At 28.7% G+C, this 26,474-nt stretch overlaps 1 protein-coding gene and 1 non-coding gene across 5 annotated transcripts; both read left to right on the top strand.

The window, feature by feature from the left end:
* The first annotated feature begins 9,447 nt into the window (after window positions 1–9,447).
* LOC100210448 (uncharacterized) lies at window positions 9,448–16,982 on the top strand. The gene is made up of 3 exons (XR_010643462.1): window positions 9,448–9,606; window positions 10,484–10,600; window positions 16,810–16,982. It is a non-coding gene; the product is annotated as an uncharacterized LOC100210448 (transcript).
* A 1,190-nt stretch (window positions 16,983–18,172) lies between these two features.
* On the top strand, window positions 18,173–24,129 carry LOC100215091 (innexin inx3). 4 transcript variants are annotated; one of them, XM_065818519.1, is made up of 4 exons: window positions 18,173–18,296; window positions 22,188–23,062; window positions 23,173–23,580; window positions 23,865–24,129. In XM_065818519.1, exons 2-4 carry the CDS (start codon window positions 22,297–22,299, stop codon window positions 23,918–23,920), a joined length of 1,230 nt encoding a protein of 409 aa, XP_065674591.1. In that variant the 5' UTR covers window positions 18,173–18,296; window positions 22,188–22,296; the 3' UTR covers window positions 23,921–24,129. The 4 variants fall into 4 exon arrangements, with proteins under 4 accessions (XP_065674591.1, XP_065674594.1, XP_065674593.1 ...); XM_065818522.1 differs by having other exon boundaries at window positions 23,173–23,593; XM_065818521.1 differs by having other exon boundaries at window positions 23,173–23,633.
* Window positions 24,130–26,474: the final 2,345 nt, after the last annotated feature.

Genomic DNA, 26,474 nt, shown 5'->3' with positions numbered 1-26,474 from the left:
TTAACAAGAGTCACTCAAAGATCATCTGGAATTCAATCAAGCCAATTGGCAGGATCTATCAGGTCTGTAGTTGGTAAAGTTTGAAAACTCTGTTCTTCTTCTGGCAATGCGATTTGCAAAATTGTAGATAAATTTGCTTCATCTTCCAATTTAGATTTTTCACTTTTCAGCTCATTTTTCACTTCCAAGTTTGAACTTGTTGTTGCATCTTGAATTTCATGGATTTCATCGCAAACACTAACATCACAAGAATCTCTCATAGTTGTTGTTGGCTTAATTTTGGTGTTATTAAAAAAATTACTTTAATATTCAGACATTTGTTCATCCTCTTCTCTTTGTTTTCTTTTTGCTTTCTGTAGAAATCACCAGACTCCTTTTTTTTATGTCCTACCATTTTTATCTATGGATGTCAGAAAATATATAATCAAAACTCGAAATGCCGCCTAGGAAAGTGCCCTCCGAGGCAGCTGCCTCTTTTGTATATATATATATATATATATATATATATATATATATATATATATATATATATATATATATATATACATATATATGTATATACATATATATATATATATATATATATATATATACATATATATATATATATTTATATATATATATATATATATATATATATTTACACACATTTGTAATACCAAGAACTAAGTGTATATCAGCTCATTATTTTAATTAGAAAGAGTTTATATATATAATATATATATATATATATATATATATATATATATATATATATATATATATATATATATATATATATACACACACATATTTGTAATACCAATAACTAAATGTATATCAGCTCATTGTTTTAATTAGAAAGAGTTTAGATTTTAAAGTAAAAAGTATAACATCAATTTTTTTATAAATTCATATGTTTATATTTACTTCATAAAAAAACAAGTCCAAGAAATAGTTATCTAACTAAAGATGATTAAATAATAGTGTGCAACTAATTTTTTTTAATGAGATTTACCATGTCTTGCTTACTAGAACTATTGGACATTAATTCTCTGCTAGAAATTTGACCTTGAATGTAAGTATTTCTTCTGGCCTGACCAAAGACATGACAAGCACTTTCAGATGTAATTTTTACACATCTTTCAACAGATTGTGTATGGGAAGGCCACTTTGTTACTTTCATTAAAGTGTTAAAAATTTTTTAACTGCTTCAGTTGATAAATGACATGTTAGAGGTGGTTCAGTAATATCACTCCAGTCTATAAGTTCAGACAAACAGGTTGCTTCCATAATAATGGCAGGAGTCTTTTGAATCCTAAAAGATCTCCAAATTGAAGTGCATCATTCCCTGCTCCTCTTATTTAACCATTTTATCAACTGCTTCTTTTCTCTCATCTTCAATTTAACTACAGAGCATACTTTGCAAAACTGATTCAGGGTGAACATACCATGCTGATCGTTTGAAAGTGGGTAAAACAATGTCAATTACCTCCTGAGTTTGATTTTTTAGTAATTGCATATGTTTAAGTAAGTTTATTGATCCTTTCACCCAGCACAAATTTACTTTAATTTTAAAGCAGTTGGGAATATAGACACCTACTATGTACTCAACAATCATTTTCAACTTAATTAAAAGGTCACCTGTTAACCCATGTTTAGATACCCAGATTCTGCAAAACCTTAAAGCAGTAGTTAGCCATCTACTCTGACAAACGGGACAGATTTCTAGTAATGCAAGTCTCTTAGGCAGAACTCCAGTTTTAATAGATGTCACAATTTGGTACGCATAGATCTGATCAGTGCTTAGATCTTTGATAATGTGAGGACTAAGGTAGATAATTGGAGAGTTTTAACACACTTATAAAAGATTTTGAGTTAATTTCAAGGTTGGTAGCATCATTCAACATCTTACTCAGCGGTTCTGACCAATGATTGCTGGCTTTAGTAGGACCATCAAGAAACTTAATAAGACTTCTTAACCTTAGTTCCCCAGTGCGCAGATCACATTCAATCTATACAAGTTTTTTATTAAGTTTTTTTTCAATTCATTGTATTACTCCTCCTGCCCATCCAGTATTTAAATTAGTACTATCACAACCTGTGGTTTCTAATGTCAAATGTAAACATCTTTCTTTAAGCCATTTGATTAAATGATCAGCAATTATCTTAGCAGATTTTTTTAAATCTGATTCTTCAGGAACGAAATGGAATAGTTAGTTTCCACCAGGTTCACTGCACATAGTATAATGTTCTTCTTTTATTAAACCTGGGAAATTTCTGCCTTCAACACAAAGAAAATTTTAGTGTCATCTTTTCTACCATCAAAAAATTGCTACTCAAGCCATTATTGTTAAGTTCATTTTGGAGTTTTAAGCTCAACTCTTTTCCAATTTTTTCTTGAGCTCGCTTAACTTTGTAATGGTCAATAATTAAGCAAGTGTTTCCTTTAGTGATAATTTTAGCATCAATGAGGGCAGCAGTTGCTATTTCTGCAGTTTCTCTTAAACTTGTATTCATGTTGTTATATAACACACTTTTTTCTTTTACTTTTTTTATTTTTGAAATATTAATTTTTATTTTATCATTTGTATCTTCACAGTCTTCGTCTGAGTCACTCTTGGGAAGAAAAAAATCATTTTCTTGATTAAGAATCTCCTGGTCTGTTTTTTCTTTTTTTATTCTTTGTGAAACCTGATTTTCTATTGAAAGTCGTTTAATTTTTTTATTTTGTTTTGGAGTTTCAATATGATCAATGCCAGCTATTTGAAGGATAGCTTTGGTTCCAACTTTTTCTCTTTGATATCTATCAAAGTTTAACTCAAGAAGAATTTTTTTTCCTTTTTAACAAGTACATACAATGTGAGCTTTTCTGTCACAGTTTTCTTCAAAATTGTTCTTTGAACAAAAAAGTATTTTACAATTGCATGTAAACAAATCAAAAAGTTTATCAAGTTTTTTCAATAATCTATTTCTAATTGGTGATGCTACATTGCCATTACTAACTTTAACAGCCAATAACCACAAATCTTTTACTTTACATTTGATTCTTCTTTCAGAAGATTCTTCTTTCAGAAGATTCTTTTTTCAGAAGATTCTTCTTTCAGAAGATTCTTCTTTCAGAAGATTCTTCTTTCAGAAGATTCTTCTTTCAGAAGATTCTTCTTTCAGAAGATTCTTCTTTCAGAAGATTCTTCTTTCAGAAGATTCTTCTTTCAGAAGATTCTTCTTTCAGAAGATTCTTCTTTCAGAAGATTCTTCTTTCAGAAGATTCTTCTTTCAGAAGATTCTTCTTTCAGAAGATTCTTCTTTCAGAAGATTCTTCTTTCAGAAGATTCTTCTTTCAGAAGATTCTTCTTTCAGAAGATTCTTCTTTCAGAAGATTCTTCTTTCAGAAGATTCTTCTTTCAGAAGATTCTTCTTTCAGAAGATTCTTCTTTTCCACTGTTCTTTTCTTTTTTCCACTGTAACAAAATTCCTGGAATAATATCCTTTACAAGCTGATCTACAGTATAGTTTCTGTAATCTTTTCCACTAATCTCCCTTAAATATAGACCATACTTGAGAATATCTCTGGAAGTTGGGAGTTCTGATGGAAGAAACTCTGAACTCTTTCCAATCAAGTTATTAAATTGACACGCTGATTTACTTCTGGTTTTGTTGGTTATATAAGACGTTTATATATAAATTTTTTTTTTTAAAAGATTCGAAAAATTGTTTATGCTCTAAAAATACTTTACTTTACCTACAAATAAAAAAATAAGACGTTTTACAAATACAGTAAAAAAAATTTAATACAGTAAAAAAAAGTTTTACTAGTACAGCCATCTTTCTGTAAAATAAATTAATTTTATTTATATAAACTTTTATTATAGAAATAAATATATACATAAACAATTTTCCGAAATAAAAAATGTAAGACGCACAGTTCATCATTCCAACATAATCCAAAAATAATATAAACTTTGCGAAAAAGAGTGTGTATTTAATACATAATTATTGTTTATACGTTGTTTGTTAAACTAAATTTTGAAATGCATCATTTTGCGAAGAAAGTTAAATTTTAGTTTACTACATGGTTCGGTAAATAAATGCGATCTTCGGAGATAACGGCAAACTTCAGTTTCAAGTCCAAAAAATAATCGTTAAAGGGTAAAAAAAAGTAGCTTAGAAGATTTCATTTTTCAAAAAAAAACTATTTTCATGTTTTGCATACTGATTTACAAAAAAAAATACTAGCCATCATCAAATTTCAAAAAAAAAGGAAAAATCTACACAGCCTAATGTTTATACCTATGCCAAATGAGAAGGCCTTGCAAAAAATTGGGATGGCAGAGGCGTATGAACAAAAAGCCCTAAAACGCTTCTTTTTTGGGAGGGGGAGGGGATCGGAAAATTTGCATGGTCATAACTTTTGTTATTTACCATATTTTTGTACGAAATTTAGAATCTGTCGATAAATATATATTTAGGTTTAGATAGTTAAGTTGAAAATTTTACTACATTAGTGCCCTCACGTTTGGGCAGGAGGGTTTGAGCAAGCGTTTTAGGGTTTTTTTGTTTCCAGGTTTCCGCCATCTCAATTTTTTGCAAGGCCTTCTCAACTGGCATAGGTATAAACATACTTAAGTTTGGAGTTTGCACAATGTGTGAAAGTGTTCTATCTGGAACATAAAAAAATCCTGCGGGTGCCCATGCATATGTGTGTTTAGATGGAAACTATACACTCTACTCCCTATACAATACATCTTTTTAGGTAGACAAACTAGGATTTTTAGTCAGAAATTTAACTTTTCTATTGATTAGCTGGTTAATTATGATAAATTAGAAAAAGTACGTACTTTTAAATTAAACCCTCCCCTCCCCCCACACGCTTTCGTAAGCTTTTTGAAAACCCCCTTCTCCCCCCCTATGAGCGTGCATACTTTATGGACGACCCCATAGGGTATAGCAGGGTTAGATTTTTAGCGCTAACAGCCTTCCGATAAGTAAATTTGTACCTGCCGTTAACCAAACGGAAACATTAGAAAACGAGATTATTTTATAGCTGGTGTTAAAAACACTTACTTTTAACAAGCCGATAGCTTAGCGCAGGGTTTAACGGAGGGATATGAATACGGCTGCAGATCTTTAAATGGTTATGCATAGAAAAAAAAACAGACAGAGTTGCTATACCATGTGATACAATGAAAGCAGTTGTGAATGAAGTTTTAGAGGGCAGACCAGTGAATTTTGTAGCTTGCAAGTTTAGTATAAATCGAATGACTTTAAAAAGATATTGCCATAAAAAGTAGCTCAATTCAAATGAATCTTTTAAGCCTAATTACAACAATAAACAACTTTTTACTGCAGAAGATGAAATAATTTTATGAAGTTATTTACTATTTGCATCAAAAATGAGCCTTGGACTTTGAACACAAAAACACAATTTGGAAGTCAACACAATTATTGGCATATGAGTTTGCTGTAAAAAACAATAAGATCTGCCCATCATTATGGATTAAAAATAAAATTGCAGGATTTGATTGGTTGCAAGGTTATATGAAAAGACAACCAGAGTTGTCTTTACGAACACCTGAAGCAACTAACTTTGCTTGATCAACTGTCTTGAACCGATATACTGTAGGAGAATTTCTAAATTTAAAATCTAAAAACGGTTAGAAAGCAATATAAACTTGATCTTTATTTCTATAAAGTTGATGAAACTGGTTTAACAACGGTACAAAAGCCAGTAAAATTGTTAGCAGGTAAAGAATGTAAACATGTAGGAAGAATCACGAGGAGCATAGGTGAGTATATATTGGGCTTCAAATGCAATTGGAAACTCTATTCTTCCACTATTTGATTTTCCAAGGGTCAAATATAATGATTACATGATAAAAGAAGGTCCTCCTGAATGTGTGGGATTTGTTTGGATGAATTCAGACATTTTTATAGAATGGATAAAACATTTTATGAGGTATTCAAACGGTTCTCATGAATCTTCAGTTTTGATATATCAGCCATAAAATTCATCTTTCTGCTTGAGCTTTGGATCTTGCAATTCAACACGGATTTGCAATGCTAAGTTTTCCTCTCCATTGTACCCAAATTGGATAGAACTGCTTTCGGATCATTGAAAAGGTTCCACAATGCTGCATGTGACAATTGAATGGTCACAAATCCAAGACCTTTGACCATTTACGATATTGTTTCAATAGTTCGCGAACCATACACAAAAGTTTTATCACCATCTAATATACAGAAAGGATTTTAAGTAGCTGGCATTTAACCATTTAATCCAGAAGTTTTTGAAGATGATGAATATTTACTATCATCAATTACAGATCGTGCAGCTCCAAATGCAGTAAACACAAATAATTTAATGATAAAAGAAGTAAACATTTTCACCAATTACTTGTACCACTTGCTAAATCCATCTATGACTCTAGACTAGAGTCTATTGGGAGACTACAAACAACGGGGTTAAAATGAACATCAGTACCAAGTTTACTAAATGGTGAAGCAATACTCACAATAGAGTTAAATATTGTCTTATTTTTATTCAGGATCTTTAAATAGAATATACTACGTTGTTTTTAGTCACCCACTAGACTCTAGCCTAGAGATATAGAGGGATTTAGCACATTATACTATATTATAGAAGCTTGCTTTTTTACAGAGCCAAAATTTTTTCTTTTTCAATTTTTCTCTATTGCATTTAAATAAAAACTATCAGGTAGATTCTTACAGGAAGCAACTCATTTATATACCACGTTTTTTAATAAAAATTTTGCATTCATTGGGCAATTGTTTTTTTATTTACAATTATAATTTTTTGTTGTTTTTTATTTAGGAATTCTTTTTTGTTTAGCAAATCATTATGGCGACCTTTTATAATCCTTTCCATATTTTTAGTGCAATTTTAGCTAATTTTAATTGTGTTTCGATTAATAATTTTATGGAACTTATTAGTGGGCGGGAAGTGTTTATTGACCAATTTTAAAAACACTTTTCCTATATTAGTGGAAACATTTTTGCTTTATTGTATTTTTTTGTATATCCTTTTTTGTATTTTTTTTTTTTTAAGGTGAAATTTTAGTTCAAAATTTTGAAATCCACTTTTTAAAAATGAATTTAATTCCTTTTAGAGGAATTGAATTCATTTTTATCAAGGGAGTTTGGCTTAGCCTGTTATTCATTGAAATTGGGAATTGTTTTAGAATATGGGGTAGATAGTTTGAGTTGATATTAGTATGCAATAATTGAAAATTTTGTTTTTTAAAGGCTTATATGAACTTTCAAAGAGGTTAAATGTGACATCAAGAAACTTCACAACTTTTGAATTTATGCTTATTTTGATTCGAAAGTAAATATTTTAATAAATTTTTTAAAAATCTTTTCTAATTTATCAAGTTGTGTTCCAAATTTTTTACGTATTACTATTAAACCACCATCACGATTAAGACCTAGATCATCAATATTATTTTACTTAATTAATCTGATATTATTTTACTTAATAAATCTAAAATAAATAGTCTAAAAAATTTCTGCTCCATCATAACTGCCTATTGTTAACATCAAAGCAGTCATTTATATTTTTCTTTTTCCAAGTTTTCTTGTTAAAATAAAATAAGGTTTTTCTGCAATGTTCTATTATACAAATTGTGTCTTCTGAAATCACCGTGTGGATTTTTGAAAATTCAATTGTTTTATCTAAAATATATGCAGTTATTGTAGGGTGAAAATTATTAATTTCAAATTGAAAAATATACAGTCATTTTTAGTTATGGAGAACCAATTTATAACGTCAGTGGTATTTTTCCACTGTGTCAAACTTAATTTGTTTTTAGGAATATTATAAATTTTGTCCAATTTAATTTTGTCCAATTTAGTTTTGCTTACATATCCAATCTCACTTTTTGAGAGAATCAATAGCCTGCAAGGAAGTTTGTTTTGAAAGTTGGGTTTATGATCTTTAAGTGTTACCAAAAGCTTGGGCAGGGGTAGTTGATTCAATTCTGTTTTCAAGATTTATTTTTTTAGCGATACTTTTGGGCTTCTAAATTAATTGCATCTTTCAACTTTTTAGGGCCTTTCTCATTAGAATTAGTAAAATGATTGCGTAAAATTTTTTCATAGTTTTCTGTTGTAAGTTAGTAAATTTTATTTGTTTTATCAGCGAAATCAAAAATATTCGGGTTTAATTTAACTTTCTTTAAATTTAACTTTTATTCTTTTTGAGATTTGTTATTTATAGACCATAAATTTAATGTATAATTAAGTGTCGTTTTCAAATTTATTCAAATCAGGTATAAAAAGATGAGTATTTTTTATTTTAAGTTCATAACTATTGTTATTTTGATTATTGTTAACGTTGTGTCTAGCGCAACGGGACCATTGCTTTTATTTTTTATCTTACAGTCGCGGTAGTAAAGTTTGATTGGTTTATTTTAAGTCACGGCTGCGAATATTATTGGTTAATTTTAAAAGTTTTATTTGTACAAATTTAAAAAGAATTGCAGCTTCATAATGTACGTTTATCATTGTGGTATCTCATTGGTTCATCTATTACAGTGATCCGGGACCGATTACTACAATTAGAGAAATTTTTTTTTATGTTTTTTAACTACTTTTTATTGAAATTTATTATTGTTGAAAGTTACATTGACTTTTATTATTTACATACATCTGATATAGGGATGGGCGCAGAGATATAGGGATGGGCGCAGAGATATAGGGATGGGCGCAGAGATATAGGGATGGGCGCAGAGATATAGGGATGGGTGCAGTGAGTGTACATACATCCACTGATTTAGGGATAGGTGCAGTGAGTGTACATACATCGACTGGTGTAGGGATAGGCGCAGTGGATCGCACATATATCGATTAAGGGTTTTGGTTTGGGCATGCATTCTTTAAATAAAAAAATGCATACATAAATACATACATACATACATACATAAATACATACATACAGTTTATATTTATACAGTTGAAATCAGTTTAAAAACTATTATGTTACAAAGCATTTTTATGTTTGTTTAGTTTTTATGCATTGAAAGCTGATTAAATACTCGAAAACTATTTGATATATGCATAACAATTTATTTAACTGAAAAAATGTATTCCTATTTAAATGTTTATGTAATACAATGTATGTGTGTATATAAATATATATACGCGTGTGTGTGTGCATATATATATATATATATATATATATATATATATATATATATATATATATATATATATATATATATATATATATATATATATATATATGTACAGTTAATAAATTTAAGCAAAAGTTTAATTTATTTTAATTTACTTTAAATGTTAAAATAGTTTTTATATCCTGGGAACTAGTTAAGGGCTGAACTAAGTGAAAACACCTTGAAGCAAATATCTGCATATAAATATGTTTACTACAAACACGTGATTAGGCAATAGGTGATTTATGAATCAGCAGAAAAAATAGTTTCTTATGTCATTCAACTTAAAACCTAAACGAACGACAAGTAACGAATAATATCGATCGCACTCTAACAATTAAATATGCTTGTTAATTGTTCAATGGTTTTTATTTTGTTGAGTCTGGTTTTAGTTGCAGAAGCAAAACCGGGATTAGTGGACTTGATATTCAAAGTAATATTAAAATTGATAAATGCATAAAACCAAAAAAAAAGGCAACAAGCATGACATCATAAGAATCCCACAAAACAAATGACAAACATAAAAGCAACAAAATCCATAACAACAATAAACAACAAAAACGACAACAGCAGTAGCAACAGCAAAAAAAGTTGAGAAAGCTTGGATAAAACTGAACAACTCTGTGGTTTTGTATTATTTTTGCGTGATTTTTGAATAAAAAAATAAAAAACGAAAAAAGATTTGAAATATGTGAAAAGATAATACTTTTTATGTACTTTTTTTTTCTCACAAGGTTTTTAAGAATTTTATTTATAAGATATTTTAAGATAAAAAAAATTTTTATAATGAAATCTTAAAACTTAAATTTAAAAAAGTTAAAGTCACAAAGTTATAAAACTTTTTAAAAAACATTATTGGTTACAAACATAAAACTTTACTCGTCTTCTACCTGTATTTTACCTTATTATTTACTCATTAATTATTAGGTACTAGTAACTAATAATTATTTCGTAGTATACTACGAATATTAGCTCATTGTTTAATTCATTAACAGCATATTTTATAGTGAACAAAATGCTTTTTCGAAAAAAAGATATTAACATAAAAATATTGGTATGTTTGCTTGTCTGTAAAATAACACCAACAACAATAACATCAACGACAACATCAACAACAACAACAACAACAACAACAACAACAACAACAACAACAACAACAACAACAACAACAACAACAGCAACAACAACAACAACAACAAGGATTCAAAAACAGCTAGAATACATTAAATACAACAAAAAGCACAAAAACAAAGTACATCACGTTAACACATCACAACACAACTAATCGTTTAACTTTCTTTTATCCATAGAAATGTATTACGGATTCTGATTGTGCCCAAGACGAATGTTGTTCTACCTTACTTTTTAATGGTAAAAGATGCAGATCGTTTATTAGCGAAGGTACTATCTGTCAAACATTTAGCGAGGTGAGTGGTTACGTTTTAGATTTTTTTTTAACTATTGAATAAATATTTAAAATGAGTTATAACAATGATAATGATTTTATAAATACACGCACACTGCACCTTATCAAGATGTAATTGAGAACTTGAAAGTTGTAATTAAGAAACGTAAGATTTAATTGAGAAGATGAAAGTTGTAATTAAGAAGCGTAAGATGTAATTTAGAACATGAAAGATGTAAATAAGAAATCGTAAAATGTAATTGAGAAGATAAAAGTTGTAATTGAGAAAATTATAAAGAATGCAAAGTTCTTTGTATTTTGAATTTTGTATTCCTAATATACTTTGTAATTTAAGGCTAGAAATAATAATATAATATGAATAAAATATAAAAAAGTCATGAAAAAGGCATTTGAGGTTTAGGCGGTAACTGGAAAAATCCTATTGGGTGTCAATTAAAACTTTCTTTTATTTTTGTTGGAGAAAAATTTAATTAAGATTTCAGATGAATAATAAACAAAACAAAATAGTTTATTTACATAAAAATCATTGCAATATTCAGTTAAGCACCAACTTGGACGTCTATTTAAAATTGTTGCGTAATGCGTAGTCGTATGTTGTACAGCGCGTGTACAATCACCTCCCATTATTGTATTTTTTGCCGCAGTAACAATTCTTTCTAAACACTGCATTCGTTGTTCCATAATCCCGGCACCGAATACAGGTGGAATGCGAATAACATTTTGAACATTTATTTTTATTTTGGACCAAATAGCTTCCACTGGGTTTAACATTGGACTGTAAGGACCTAATCGTAACAACTGAGCCGGTGAATTTTTAAACACTCTTTCCAAACGAGCGTGACATGGAGCATTTTCTGTTACGACGACCAAATCCTCTAAACGATTCCCGGATGTAACCCACTGGTTAAACAAAGCCAACATCCACTCGTTACAATAATCTGCTTTAAATAATCCTCTGGGAGTTTCCATCGTGACGACATTTGTTTTTGATATAGCAGCAATCAAATATATGTTTGCACCTTTTAAAGAAGGTATTTTCATTATTGCTCATTTCCCTTGTTTGGCACGTCCTTGCGTTTTTCTACAAAAAAAGTTAAAACTTGTTTTATCCAACCAAAATCTGATGACGATTTGTGATGTGTTCGATAATGTTCCTAACATATTCAGCTCTTTTTTGTTTGTTTTCATTGTAGTAGGCTGCTTGTGCACTTTTTTAAATGAAAATAGTCTGCCTTCGAGATAATTGGCAATTGTGGTTGTGCTGACGCTAATATTAAATTTTTATTGAATAGATCATCGGTTAATTTTTTTGGTTTAAAACCACCTCTCCCAATAAAATTTAAATTTCCCCTGCGAACCCAATTGTATGCTGTCTTATATTTGACACCTAAAATTTGCGCCAGCCACCCAATCGTTGTTTCGGTCAGCACATTCAATTACTCTTCTTCTATCATTAGATGAAGATAAAACATGTTTTCTTTCAACTTGTTCAGTTGTATATATTTCATGTCTACAATTGGACAAGGTGGTTCTTGTTGTTCCAGAAGTGGTTGTAAACAAATTTGGTGAAATAAATGCTTGCACGGATTCAATTTAATAACAGACTTTCAATTCATAGTGTATTGATCAGGGCTGTGGAGTCGGAGTCGGAGTCGTGGAGTCGGAGTCGGAGCTTATTTTGGCTGGAGTCGGAAAAATTATACCGACTCCACCTTAAAAAAATCTTTCAAAGTTTCATAACTTTCATATGAGTTTTATATGTGTAAGTCATTAAAATATTTTATATTCTGTCAGTCTAAAGCTTAAGTATCAAACTCTAGCCCTCAAATTGTTACAAAACTTTAAGTTTCAGCTTGCTCTGATAGCTGTAGGATATCCAGACATAATGGGAACAGCAGTAATAGTTTGCAACAACTCTAAGGCTAGGAGTTTGATTTGTTAATTTAAGGTCTTAAAAACAGTGATAAACAACAGGGTGTTTTGCTGCTTATCACTAAGAATCATAAATCACCTCCCCTGTGCTCTCCTCCGCTATCTCTTATACTAGATAACTTCATGACTTACACTGTCTGACACTGTGCTTCATATTCTTAGTAGAAAGTTAGACGTGCCAACACCTAGCAGAAAAAAGCTGTAACGTAATGTTTTCTTTTAAGTTGTTTAATTGTATGTGTTTCATGTCTACAAATTTGACAAGTTGGTTCTGGTTAAGTTGGATTCAATTTAATAATAATATATATATATATATATATATATATATATATATATATATATATATATATATATATTTGTATATATATATATATATATATATATATATATATATATATATATATATAAATATTTGTATATATATATATATATATACATATTTATATATATATATATATATATATATATATATATATATATATATATATATATATATATATATATATATATATATATATATATATATGTATGTATATATATATATTGGTTCAGAACTCTAACCACTGCGCCACATTTTCTTTAATTTCCAGTTCCAAATATAAATAGTATGTTTTTTTATGTTCGAACAAATATTAATATATATATATATATATATATATATATATATATATATATATATATATATATATATATATATATATTCATCTATTAGGCTGGTGCAGATGTATTTTAATACATTGTTTCCGGTTTAGGATGTTGAATGCTGGATTTTCTTGACTCAATGCATGGGTTTTGCTTGTGTCTCTGTTTTTGAGACTTGGCAACTCACTCTATTATCTCCTAATGAGGATACAGCTCTAAAATTCAGTTTTATGGTTCTGAGGCCTGGTAGTCAGGTTTCCCAACTCTTTGGTAGCTCTCAGAGAGGCTGATTCCATCAACAGCTGAAAAACATCAAAGTATTAACAGTGCCATGTTGCGCATGGATGGTGTCCCTGTTTGTACTTTTGGTGTGCATTGTGGAGGCCACATTTGGAGCCCTTTGTTACGGTAAGGGTTTATTAGTAGTAATGAGGCAATTGCTTGGGCTATTAAACAGTGTTCTGAATACTATCTATGCTTTGAGCCAAGTTCTTCAATCTAATTTAAAAATGAATAAAGTACCGAAAACTATAAAACACAAAAAACCGTCATCATCACCAAGTTCTCTAAACCTATCATTCACTAATATTCGTGGTCTTTGAAGTAACTTTTCTTCTGTTGAGTCTTATCTCTTGCAAAGTTCACCAGACCTACTTGCTCTTTTTGAGACTAATTTGAGTTCGGCTGTCTCATCTTGTGATCTTAGTGTTGATGGTTATCTTCCTCTAATTCGTAAAGACTCCATTAGTCACATGCTTGGCCTCGGCATTTACATTCGTAAGAATTCACCCATTTGTCGTGAAACTAGGTTTGAATTTACAGACAATTCTTTTATGTGCTTTCGTTTAGCACCACTTCACTCTATTGCCTTTCTCTTTGTTCTATATTGCTCTCCTTCATCTCAAGACTGCACACTTTTTGATGTTATTTCTGATTATATTAACCGAGCCCTCTCTCTTTATCCATCAGCTAATATAGTTGTTGTCGGTGACTTTAATGCTCACCACTCTGAATGGCTTGGCTCTAGTGTCAGTAATTCGGCAGGCATTAAAGCCCACAATTTTTGCCTTTTTCAATCCCTAACTCAAATAGTCAACTTTCCAACTCGCTTTTCAGACAACCATAATCATTTACCTTCTCTACTCGACTTATGTCTTGTTTCTGATCCTAGTCAGTGCTCAGTTTCTCCACATTCACCCTTAGGTTCTTCTGATCACAGTTTGATCTCTTTAAAACTAATATCTCATTCTTCTTCATCATCCGAATCCCTCTATTATCGAACCTCTTACAACTACAGTAAAGCTGACTGGGATTCTTTCGTGATTTTCTTCGTGATAGCCCTTGGGCAGAAATCTTTCGTCTTCCTGTCGACAAATGTGCTTCTTACATAACTTCGTGGATTCAGGCTGGCATGGAATCTTTTATTCCCTCTCGACGATTCCAGGTCAAGCCTTACTCTCCTTCATGGTTTACCTCACTCTGTGCTGCTGCGATTGCCAATCGAAACCGTTACTTCCATATTTATCAGCAAAACAATTCTCCAGAAAACAGACGTCTGTTTATTACTACTAGAAACAGTTGTAAAAAGATATTGTCTAACGCCAAAACCCGCTATTCTCAGGTCATGAAATCTCGTATCTCATCTCAAAAATTAGGCTCTCGAGACTTCTGGAGAATCTTTAATAATATCAATAATAAGGGCAAATCAATAATTTCACCTCTCTTGTTTGGTTCAGACTTTGTCACCTCACCTAAAGACAAAGCCGAATTGTTTGCTAAAAACTTTTCATTAATATCATCTCTTGATTCCACTAGTTGCGTTCTACCTGGTATTGCCAACAAACAGGTTGATCCATTGCTTGACATTAATATCACCCCAGCATCTGTATCTAAAGTGATTTCCTGCCTAGACTCTTCTACAACTCTGGCCCGGACAACATACCTGTTATTGTCTTGCAGAAGTGTTCTCCGGAGCTGTCATCTATACTTTCAAAACTATTCAACAAGTGCTTATCAGAGTCTTGTTTTCCAGCCTGCTGGAAAGCGGAATCTGTCATCCCTATCTTCAAAAATTCTGGAGAGCGATCCGATTCGTCTAACTACCGTCCCATAAGTCTTCTTCCTATCATAAACAAAGGTTTTTGAATCTTTAATTAACAAACACTTAATTTCTCATCTTGAATCTAATAACTTACTTTCTGACCATCAATATGGATTTCGATCTTCTCGTTCTACAGCTGATTTGCTAACAGTAATAACTGACAGGTTTTATCGTGCATTATATAAAGGTGGAGAGGTTAAGGCCATCGCTCTTGACATTTCAAAAGCTTTTGATAAAGTTTGGCATCTTGGTCTTCTCCATAAGCTTTCTTCTTATGGTGTATCTGGCAACATCTTTAAGATCATTGAATCCTTCCTTTCCAATCGTAGCATAAAAGTTGTTCTCGATGGACAACACTCTTCTTCTTATTCTGTAACTTCAGGGGTTCCTCAAGGTTCTATCCTTGGCCCTATACTCTTTTTAATTTACATTAATGATCTTCCAGATATTCTCACATCTAAGATGGCATTGTTTGCTGATGATACTACCATTTATTCTTGTCGTGATAAGAAACCATCACACTCTGATTGCTTCGAGGGGGCATTTGAGCTTGAAAAAGATCTCACTTCTGCTACAGCATGGGGCTCACAGTGGCTGGTGAACTTTAATTTAGATAAAACTCAATTTTTTTCAGCCAATTGTTATCGCAATAATTTAGATCTTCCTATATTTATGAACGGTGATGTACTCGATGAGTCACCTACTCTTCATCTTCTAGGATTAACTCTTACTTCCAATCTTTCTTGCAAACCATATATCAAATTCGTTGCAAAATTAGCCTCTGCTAAGGTTGCATCTCTTTATCGAGTTCGTCACTTTCTTACTTCGGATTCTATTCTCTATCTCTATAAATCTCAAATCCGGCCTTGTATGGAATAGTGTTGCCATATCTGGGGCGGATCTCCTAATGATGCCCTTTCTCTTTTAGACAAGGTGCAAAAACGCATTGTAAAGATTGTTGGACCTGCTCTTGCAGCCAACCTCCAACCATTATCACATCGCCGTAATGTTGCTTCTCTTTCTCTTTTCTACAAATACTATAATGGGCACTGCTCTAAAGAGCTAGCGTCTCTTGTGCCATCTACTATAATTCATTCTCGTGTTACTTGTCATTCAATTAAGTGTCATCCTTTTTCTGTGACTGTTCCTAAGTGCTCCAAAAACGCTTATTCGTCTAGTTTTTTTCCTCGAAAATCAGTTCTTTGCAATTTGCTTCCTTCATCTTTCTTTCCTGATTCATATAATTTGCAATCTTTTAAGTCGTCCGTCAATCGTTATTTTGCTCTACAATCTTTTCTTCATATTTTCTCTTTCAGTAACTTCCAACTTTAATTAGTGGCTAAAATAATAAAAAAAAATAAAAAATATATATATATATGTATATATATATATATATATATATATATATATATATATTTTTTTGTATATATATATATATACACATATATATATATATATATATATATATATATATATATATATATATATATATATATATATATATATAGTGTTTCTATACTAACTATGCTTTTTAGGATGTGTTGAAACGCTATCATAGTCGTTGTCCTTGTGAATCTGGAACTCATTGCTCAAGTACGTTATCTGTTTTGGGACTCTACAAAGTTTATAAATGTACAAAACTTAACTCTTGAAAAATGTAAATTAAAAAACTATAAATTGATTTATTGATTTTCAATTTTAAACAAAATTTGGTTTTTATTACATCTTTTGTCTTTATCGTTAAATATTAAATTTGTCGTTATATTTGAAGGTCCTCATTACTCCATAATACAAAAAAAATAAACACAAGGCAAACACAACCCACTAAATTATTTCCATTTTTTTTATTAATAACTTTAGCGACTTTATAATTATTATTTATAGATTTTTTTCTTAAAAGCAAAGTTTTGAAACTTTCTTAATGTCTCCAAATTTTCTAATTCTCTTTTTAAACCATGTTTCCTAATATATTACCTTTTCTGAAGTTGCTTTTAGTCAGTCGAAGCTAAAGTTGGACATGCTTTATGAATCAGAACTTCTAAAAAATATTATAGATGATTATTTGATTCGATAGCGTTAGCATGCGTTGAAAGGTCGCAAATTAGATAGATTTCATCTACTAAACGTTTTAAAATGTTTATCTAATTACAGAAAGCTGTTAATGAAACCATAAAAAATATTTTCTTAGAAATTTATTTTATATGGATTGCTTTTAAAAAGTTGTTTTGTGTGATATTAAAAAAATATGGTTTTAAGTGATTTCGATAATTTAAGATCATTGAAAAAGATTATCTAAATATAAAATAATTTTCACAATTTTAACCAAACAATCAATCACCAAAGAAAAAAAAAACTCCCTTAAAGTAATTTAAAATCTTTTCGAGTTTGGCGGTGTGAACCCACTGACTAGTGTATAACGGTTTGTTATCAATGAATACAATTTATTTGATTATAAATAATTTTTTTTTTTTTTTTTTTTTTTAACATTTAACACGCTACCATTATGAAACTATTATGATATATTTACCCAGCGAGGACACAACATTTTCTGTGCATCAAAATAAATGCACAAATACATGTAGATAAATACAAAACACAGACAAACAGAGACAAACAGGTGAAATTCTCAAAATTAAACAAAATCAAGACAACCCATAGTTTATAAAAAAGAAGCCAATAAATCAATTAAAAATATATACATTTTTAAAATAAAAATACATTATTATGTGTCTTACTTTTTCCGAAAAAAAATCTATGTCATGCAGAAGTTAATGGAAAAGAACAATTTAAGGAAAAAAACAATGAAAAAGAAGAATTCATTATAATGATGAATTAATTATTTACTCTGCACAGAAATAAAAAAACAAAACAAATCATCAAACTTATAAAATGACAATAAATTTTTCCTATTTCTTGCTGAAATTTTTTTATTTCTTGCTGATTCAAAAAAAATTCATTTATTTATAATTAAACGATTATTATGAAAAGTGAGTGTTTTTAAAAGCTATGTAAAATATATTTGGTAAGTTTATTTACACATTTTTATTACGTATAAATTTATATATATATATATATATATATATATATATATATATATATATATATATATATATATATATATATATATACTCACATATATATATACATACTCACATATATATATATACTTACATATATATATATATATATATATATATATATATATATATATATATATATATATATATATATATATATATATATATATATATATATATATACATATATAAAGGTTCAATGTTTTTTATTAGATTGAACAAGATAATGTTTTTATAGAAGGTTACCGTTTTTTATTTTAAACCACTTTTACTTCCTAATTTTTGGTTTAGACAAGTTCATAGTTTTTTCTTTGGATGAATTTACGAATTTACAGAGATAAGATTGTTCTAATGTATTAGTGAGAATAGCGGATACCCCTATTGACATGGGACCTAAAAAAGAAGTCTTTTAAAAGTCTTTTGAACGTTTTGAACGTCTTTTGAGCGTCTTTTGAACGTTTTGGACATTTTTTGAACGCTAAAAAGATTGGGATAATAATAATAATGATTAAGATAACTGTAATATTAGTAATTTTGAATTCATAGCAAATGTAGCTGATTTTTTAAAAAGTATCGTTGACAAAAGTTTTTTAACGGTTCGCTATAATTGATAAAAAAAATTATAATAAGATTTTTACTATCTATAACGTTTTATAAGATTTTTAAAAGAGCAATATGATTGATAGTGATATTTCAACACCACTGACCAACAAGTCCGAATTTTGGTCGTTTTATTTATCTACACGTTGAATAAAACTGCTGGAATCTGAAGATAGCTGCTAGTTAGTTAACAAAAAGGTTACTTTAGTATGATAGATAACTTTGGTTACTTTAGTATGACTTTGGTTACTTTAGATACCTTTGGTTAGTTATAAGAAACAGGGAAATATTAAGCTTGAGTTCAGATTACATTCCTTTTCTAAGTCAACAGTATCTACGAATAAACCAACAACATATTAATTTGCTTAGCCAACATTATCTTTGAATAAGTCAACAGTATCTTCTGATCTTGTTCCCTTGCTGAATCAAAAAATATCTTTGAATATTAAAAGTTTGGTATAACAAAATATATCATAAAACATACAAATAAAAAAATTAACTAATTAAAAATTATAGTAAAAGAGATTTGTGAGATAGTGAAATATGCGAAATTGTGAAATAGTGAATATGTGAAATTGTGAAATTGTGAAATTGTGAAATTGTGAAATTGTGAAATTGTGAAATAGTGAAAGAATATGGTTGATAAAAATTTTTAAAAGGTTGATATGATCAAGGTTTTTTCAAAAGATTGTTAAAATCAAGTTTTTTTTTAAGTGACTAAATGGCTTAATTGTTGATGTAGGTGACGTTGACGTAAAAAAGTTGACGTGGTTGACGTAGAAAGATTTTTTTAATTATTTATACTTTTCTTTAATGAAACGTCTTCAAAATTGTTTTTATAGCAAGTTTTAAGTTTTTATTATTAATATTTAATTTTTCTTTGCTTTTTTTTTGTTTTAAAAATGCACTTTTTAAAAAAAATTTATTCAAATGGCTTTAAATACATGCATACATATATATATATATATATATATATATATATATATATATATATATATATATATATATATATATATATATATATATATATATATACAGAGAGAGAGAGAGAGAGAGAGAGAGAGAGAGAGAGAGAGAGAGAGAGAGCGAGAGAGAGAGAAAATAAGATATAAAAAATTATAATTAAATTTAACGGCAGATTTTATATTCTTCAATTCTTGCCGTCAAACATTTAAATTCCAATAATGGCTTCAAACGTTAAGACAACTAGAATTTAGTGACGAGTTTTGTAACCTATCTACAAATTTTGGTTAAAACAACATTTATACTTTAAATATATATTTATGCTATAGTTGTATTATTTTTTCATTTTGAAAATCATTTTTTCGAAAATGATTTTAAATAAAAGGAATTGTTTTTAATTAACGACAATAAAATACAAGTAATTCAAATTAAAATAAAAATATGCAAAAAGTTACTTATTACTAGTAACTATAGACTCTAGTTGCTATAGTTACTAGTAAATACTGCTAATAATAATAGTATTAATAAGATAGTAATTATTGTATAATGAAAAAGTTATTAACTGTTTATTTAAAATATAATTAATTATTGTAAATTAAAAAAATCATAGAATTAATTTTTCATAGATCATCCCTTCAGCTAAGTTCCGATCATCCCACCATCTCTGATAAGTTTTGTTTTATATGAAATTTTTTACTATTTAACATTTTGTTGTTTAAATCTATATTTAACGGTACAAACTAATACCGGTTGTACCAACCCAAAAAGGTTTAAATCCTGTTTATGTGGTGAGTCTAATGATCGCTTAAAATGTTGTCAATCAGAAAATATTTGAAACCAATTATTTTTAATCTTAAAACTATTGTGTTCAGAAATAAGAGGGTTGGGGCGAGCTAGGGTTGGGACGAGCTAGGGTTGGTGCAGTAGTTTAGTTTTGGTTATTATTTGCAAATGTTTAAATTTTAAGAAATACAAAAACCTTTTGAATTTGTTACTCTATTTGCGTAATCGGTTGTGCGACAAACTTTTTAATTAATTTTTTATAACATATGTTTATTAATAAATAATTCAAAAAATATAATGTTAATTAAAATAGTTTTGTTTTTCAGACTTACAGTAAAGGCTTTTATTAGTGAGTCATTTCTGTATAACAATTTCAACTAAGCAGTTAAATTTTCAAAATACGACAATTAATGTAACGTTTAAACACAATTTCACATATGTGAGGCACATTTACAGAAATCTCCCTGCAATTCTGAATTCTAACATTTTGGAGTTCAATAAATTAAAAAATATACATATATATATATATGTATATATATATATATATATATATATATATATATATATATATATATATATATATATATATATATATATATATATATATATATATATTTATATATATATTTATTTATATATATATATATATATATATATATATATATATATATATATATATATATATATATATACCATGGTTTGGGTATGACTGGGGCGTAACCATTACCTCTCCTCTTCCCTCTCAAACCCCACCCCCACCTCCTCCAATATTTATATGTGTTTGAGAAGAGTATATGAGTTTGGATATAATTGGGGTATAACTATCCCTTTTTTTTTATTCACACTTACTACCAAACTTTAATAAATCTTTTAAATACCACCGTCAAACTTTTGATACTCGCAATCTATAGTAAAGAAGTGAAAACGGACTTGGAGGTGGTCAAACTTCTATTTTAAATACGGCGTTTAAAAATATTTCGAGAAATAATTATATTAGTTTGCCGATCATTCCGAACCATTTCCTCACACGTAAATCCGCCATATATAGGACTTGAACATCGGAAATTCTGAATTAAATATTAAATTATTTCTACTAATGTTGTTTCCTTTAAAACAACTTAGCGAAAACTTTATGATTAAACTATAACATCTGTTATTTGATCATGCCAAAATGGTTCTTTTTATTCCGTAATTTACATAATTGATGACAATGGGTAAAACAGTGAAAACATAATTTTAGTTCCCTTAATTGGTTTAGCAACATACTTGGACGGGTTTTTGGAATAATTTTGAAAGAATTAAATATTCAAATAAACTAAATTTTATGAAATATCTTCAAATTTAAATTTATTTATATATATATTTAAATATACTAAATTTGATAAACACTTTAATTTAAAAAAGATAAAAATTAAATTTAATTTTTAGAATTAGTTTATTTTTTTATTGATTATATTTGTTTTTTATTTATAATACAAATTTATCTTTAGATTCTTTTAGTTATTGCTTATAAGGTATAATCTATGCACAATAAAACAGTCAATGACATAACTTAAAAAATAATCGTAAGAAAAAAAGCGTTAAAAGAAGCCATTTAAAATGGTTGTTGTGCGTGCACTTAAAGACATTTTGAAGATAAAAATAAAAAATCGACACGACGATGCATGTGATCAATTTAGTCGGTTATTCATGACGAGGGTGCTTCTTATAGCGAGCTTCCTTACAGGGTTTAATTACTTTTCAGACAAAATTTCATGTATTATACCACCAGGAAGTAACCTCTCTCAAGATTTTGTGCATTCGGCCTGTTGGATTTCAGGTTTTTATATATACGAAGAAATGAAGAACAAATTAAGCATGAGCAGTTACTACGGGATCCCTCAAAAAATTACCCACGAAGGTTTAACTGAGGATGAAAAGTTATGTTTTGTACGAGATATTTATGGGAGAGATCCTGAATGTATGCCAATGACAAAAATATTTTATCTTCAGTATCAGTGGCTTCCTTTTTATATTGGTACAATCTCTTTGCTGTACTACATGCCTTACATATTTTACTCAATAGTCAACACTGATATTATTAGTTTGAAAAAAGCCGTTGATTCATCATCAGGTGATGTAGACGCATTGGTTAAAAACTACTTTAACTATAATATCAACTCAGTTTTTCGGCTTCGACTTCGTGTTTTTTTAAACGTCGGAGTAAAATTGTTTTATCTGGTCTGCAATTTGTTTGGATTTTACTTCACTGATTATTTGTTATTGGGAAATTATTTGTCATACGGTTTTGAGTACATAAAGTGGTCTAAGTTAAATTCAAATAAAGCTCATGAGTTTGTTAACGCAAGACTAACTCCTAAACCAGGTGAATCATTATATTAATAAATATAAACAAATTTACATTTCATACAGCTCCTTATTCAATCATTGACAGAATTTTTCATTCTATTATTATCATTTTTTTTTTCAATTTAGGTGAGGTTTTGCTTCCTTCAATGGGGTTTTGTGAGATTTTTGAAGCTTATAAAGAAACCACTCTTGAAAAACAAAACGCTAACAAATTTATTTGTGAATATTCAACAAATATCTTAAACCAGTATGTACTCATTTTGCTATGGTTTTTCTTTGTTGCTGGAATTTTTATTTCAGCGTTTGGCTTAGCTCGAAATGTAACTGGTCATGTCTACCAACTGTGGTGCGTCAGATGTATAAGTGGTATAAAACGATCAAAGAAGTCAATAACTTGTTACATTACTTTGAGAGAAATCGAGTACTTAGAGTTCATGAAAAAAAGTAATATGGTTTTGTACGGAGATGTTTTACGAAAGTTAAGACAATTAAGACCTGATTTACACGGCAAAATAGCGGAAGGATTTGAGACAAGTAATGGTTTTGTGTAAGAGCTGGTTTCCATTAAGACTATACAAATAACATATGTATATTTTATTAATGGTTTCAATTATTTGTTTGTTTTTTTATGACTTTGGTTCGATATAATTTTTAAGTTTTTTTTTTTTTAATTTAACAATGCTTTTACAGTTAGTTTTCTTTAAAATTTACTAATGTAAATTATATTAAATTTTAAATAATATTAAATTTTACAATTCACTTATTTAAACAATTTTACGGTGCCGTTTTGTTACCCATAGTTACTTTTTATTATACAGGTAACAACAACTTAAAAGGAGTGTATATACCAATGCAAGGGATTTCGCACACGTAAAACGTGAATTGTAATTCTATTTAAAGTTAAAAACAGTAGAAATCAACATTAGTGTATTATATTCTATGGAAGCTTGAATGTTCATAAAGCATGGAAACCAGCCTTAGGCTTAACACTCTCCGACATAATGTGAAGAAAAATGAAGAGTTAAAACTTGTAATATATATTTGTAAAGATATATTTTATTTTATTAATGTATTATTAAAGAATATTATTTTTATTCAAGAAATTCTGTGACACTTGAAAGGCTGAGAAGAATAAGTGCAAAAGTCAGAAAGTTATTGTTTTGAGAAACTCTACTTTGTTTTGAGAAACTCTACTTTGTTTTGAGAAACTCTACTTTGTTTTGAGAAACACTACTTTGTTTTGAGAAACACTACTTTGTTTTGAGAAACTCTACTTTGTTTTGAGAAACTCTACTTTGATAACTTATAAACTTGATGACGTAAACACTTCAAAATAAGCAAGAAACATGACTGATCAAGCTAAACACAATGACCGATCAAACTAAAAACATTGATTTTGAGGCTTAAATGCATTTTCTTCTTACTCCTTTAATTATCAAAGTTAGAAAAATTTATAATATTTGAAGCAAACTAAGTCTTGCATCTCTTTTTATGTTAATATGGAATAAATTTAGTTTTAAACTTTTGATGTAGATATCAAGTAGGAAGAAAGCAGTGTTGTTTACCAAACGTTGAATAATGGAAATAAATTATTCCCGTTGAACCTTGGAAATAAATTATTTTGGTTTTTACTTGTTTGTTCTTTATTAAAAGTGGTGTCGTTGTCTATTATAAGATTTTACCTTCACCATTGATCAAAAGTAAAAAATTACCATCATACGCTTTAATATAGAAATAGTTTTGAATCTGAATAAATTCAAATAAATAGTTTTAATACCAACAAGAGTTATAAATAACAAGAAGCAGAATCATGCTTATCATCGGCATTGTCTTTTAAAAAGCAGCAACTTTTAAATAATATCCGAAAAGGTTAGAAACCAAAAATATTGAAAAGTAGCCAGTAATTCTAAGTAAATCAAAATCTAAAGATCAGAACCTTAATTGGTACTCCAATTCTAAACCAAAATTTTTTTGCCCTAAAGAAAACCCTAAATGTAGAAAATAAATGAATAACATATGTTGCAGAGGCCTTTAATCAACATTTTCACAGAGGTTTTAGAACCACATACGTTAGTTTAAAACTTAAGCGTATTGTAAAGTAATCTAAAACTATAACGTAACTTAACAACTTTTAATAAACATTTCAGATAATGTTTAAATGAAAGCAAAAGAGACGTTCAGAACTTGATGTAATCAAATTCATTCCATGACCATATATAAGGCAGTCTTTAGTGATTTCGCCACTTTTCGCGAACTAGTATACAATTGTATCTATCTGGCATATCATCGTAATAGGATAATGTAAGATTATTATTTAGATTATAATCTTTTATCTATTGATTAAACGTAGTTGCCTTTTAATTCTATTCGTTGTTGAAAATTTTAAACATAATTTTCTGTTAAATGTTATGATTGATCATTAGGATGCTTCATTTTCGATAATTTTTCGAAATTGGTTTCTGGTTAAGTTTCATGCATAACGGGGTAAATGAAAAATACCGTATTTTACATTTTTTTACTATTTTCAATTTTAAATTGAAATAACTTAAAGAACAACTAATTTTATGTTATGTTAGTAAGTGTATACATTAAAGGTTATCAAATGAAAATTTAACCAAGTTTTTAGAAATATTGGTTAATGTTTAGAGGTAATGTCTTGAGGTCGCCGTTTTAAAAATGTAAAGCTTTTATTTTTTGAAATGTAATTAAAACTCAATCAGGCTATTTTTAGGCTATAGTTTTTTTTAAGAATATTTATTAATAAAGAAAATACTAATAATATAAAAAATACTTATGAAGTATTAATTAGTTTTGACTTCAAAAAAGATGGATTTTGCTTTTGTTGTTCAACAACTTTGCAAAATAAATTTTCTTCATTTTGCGCACACCCCACAGTGGGCCAGAACTTAGTTTTACTGGACAAAACTAACAACTTGTCATATAAAAAAAGAAATTGCGGTTTCAATAGTGACATTAGTTTCAATTTTGGGTTGCTAGGATGCCTAAATTGCTTAGCAACCACATATTTTATTAACCTTATCAATTATAAAAAATCTAAAATAGTTAATAACTTTATTGGATTCCATAAATACCACTTGAGTATTTTTATACTACAAATGTAGTGGTGGATTTTTTATTTGGTTGATTGTGACTCCAGAAATGCCTGGCAACGGTTCATTTTGCATAGTTACTAGCTTAAGTAACTTTTCTTAAATCATCAATGTTATAAACTAGACTAACATTAATGTGTAGCTTTTTAAAAATTATTGGAATATATTCAATTTTTTATTTTTATTTTTATTTTTTTTTTCCATCTTGGCGCAAACTACAACCTGGTGCAAACTATAGTTCTTAAAGATGAGTATGATGCAACTAATGAGTCAATCTTCTTTTCTTTGTTTTACTACTTGACGTAATCAAAAGTATCA

The sequence above is a fragment of the Hydra vulgaris genome, chromosome 14 (assembly GCF_038396675.1).
Source record: "Hydra vulgaris chromosome 14, alternate assembly HydraT2T_AEP".
Classification (NCBI taxonomy): domain Eukaryota; kingdom Metazoa; phylum Cnidaria; class Hydrozoa; order Anthoathecata; family Hydridae; genus Hydra; species Hydra vulgaris.
Note: the sequence above shows the minus strand (reverse complement) of the source record. Positions and strands in the feature narration are given on the sequence as shown.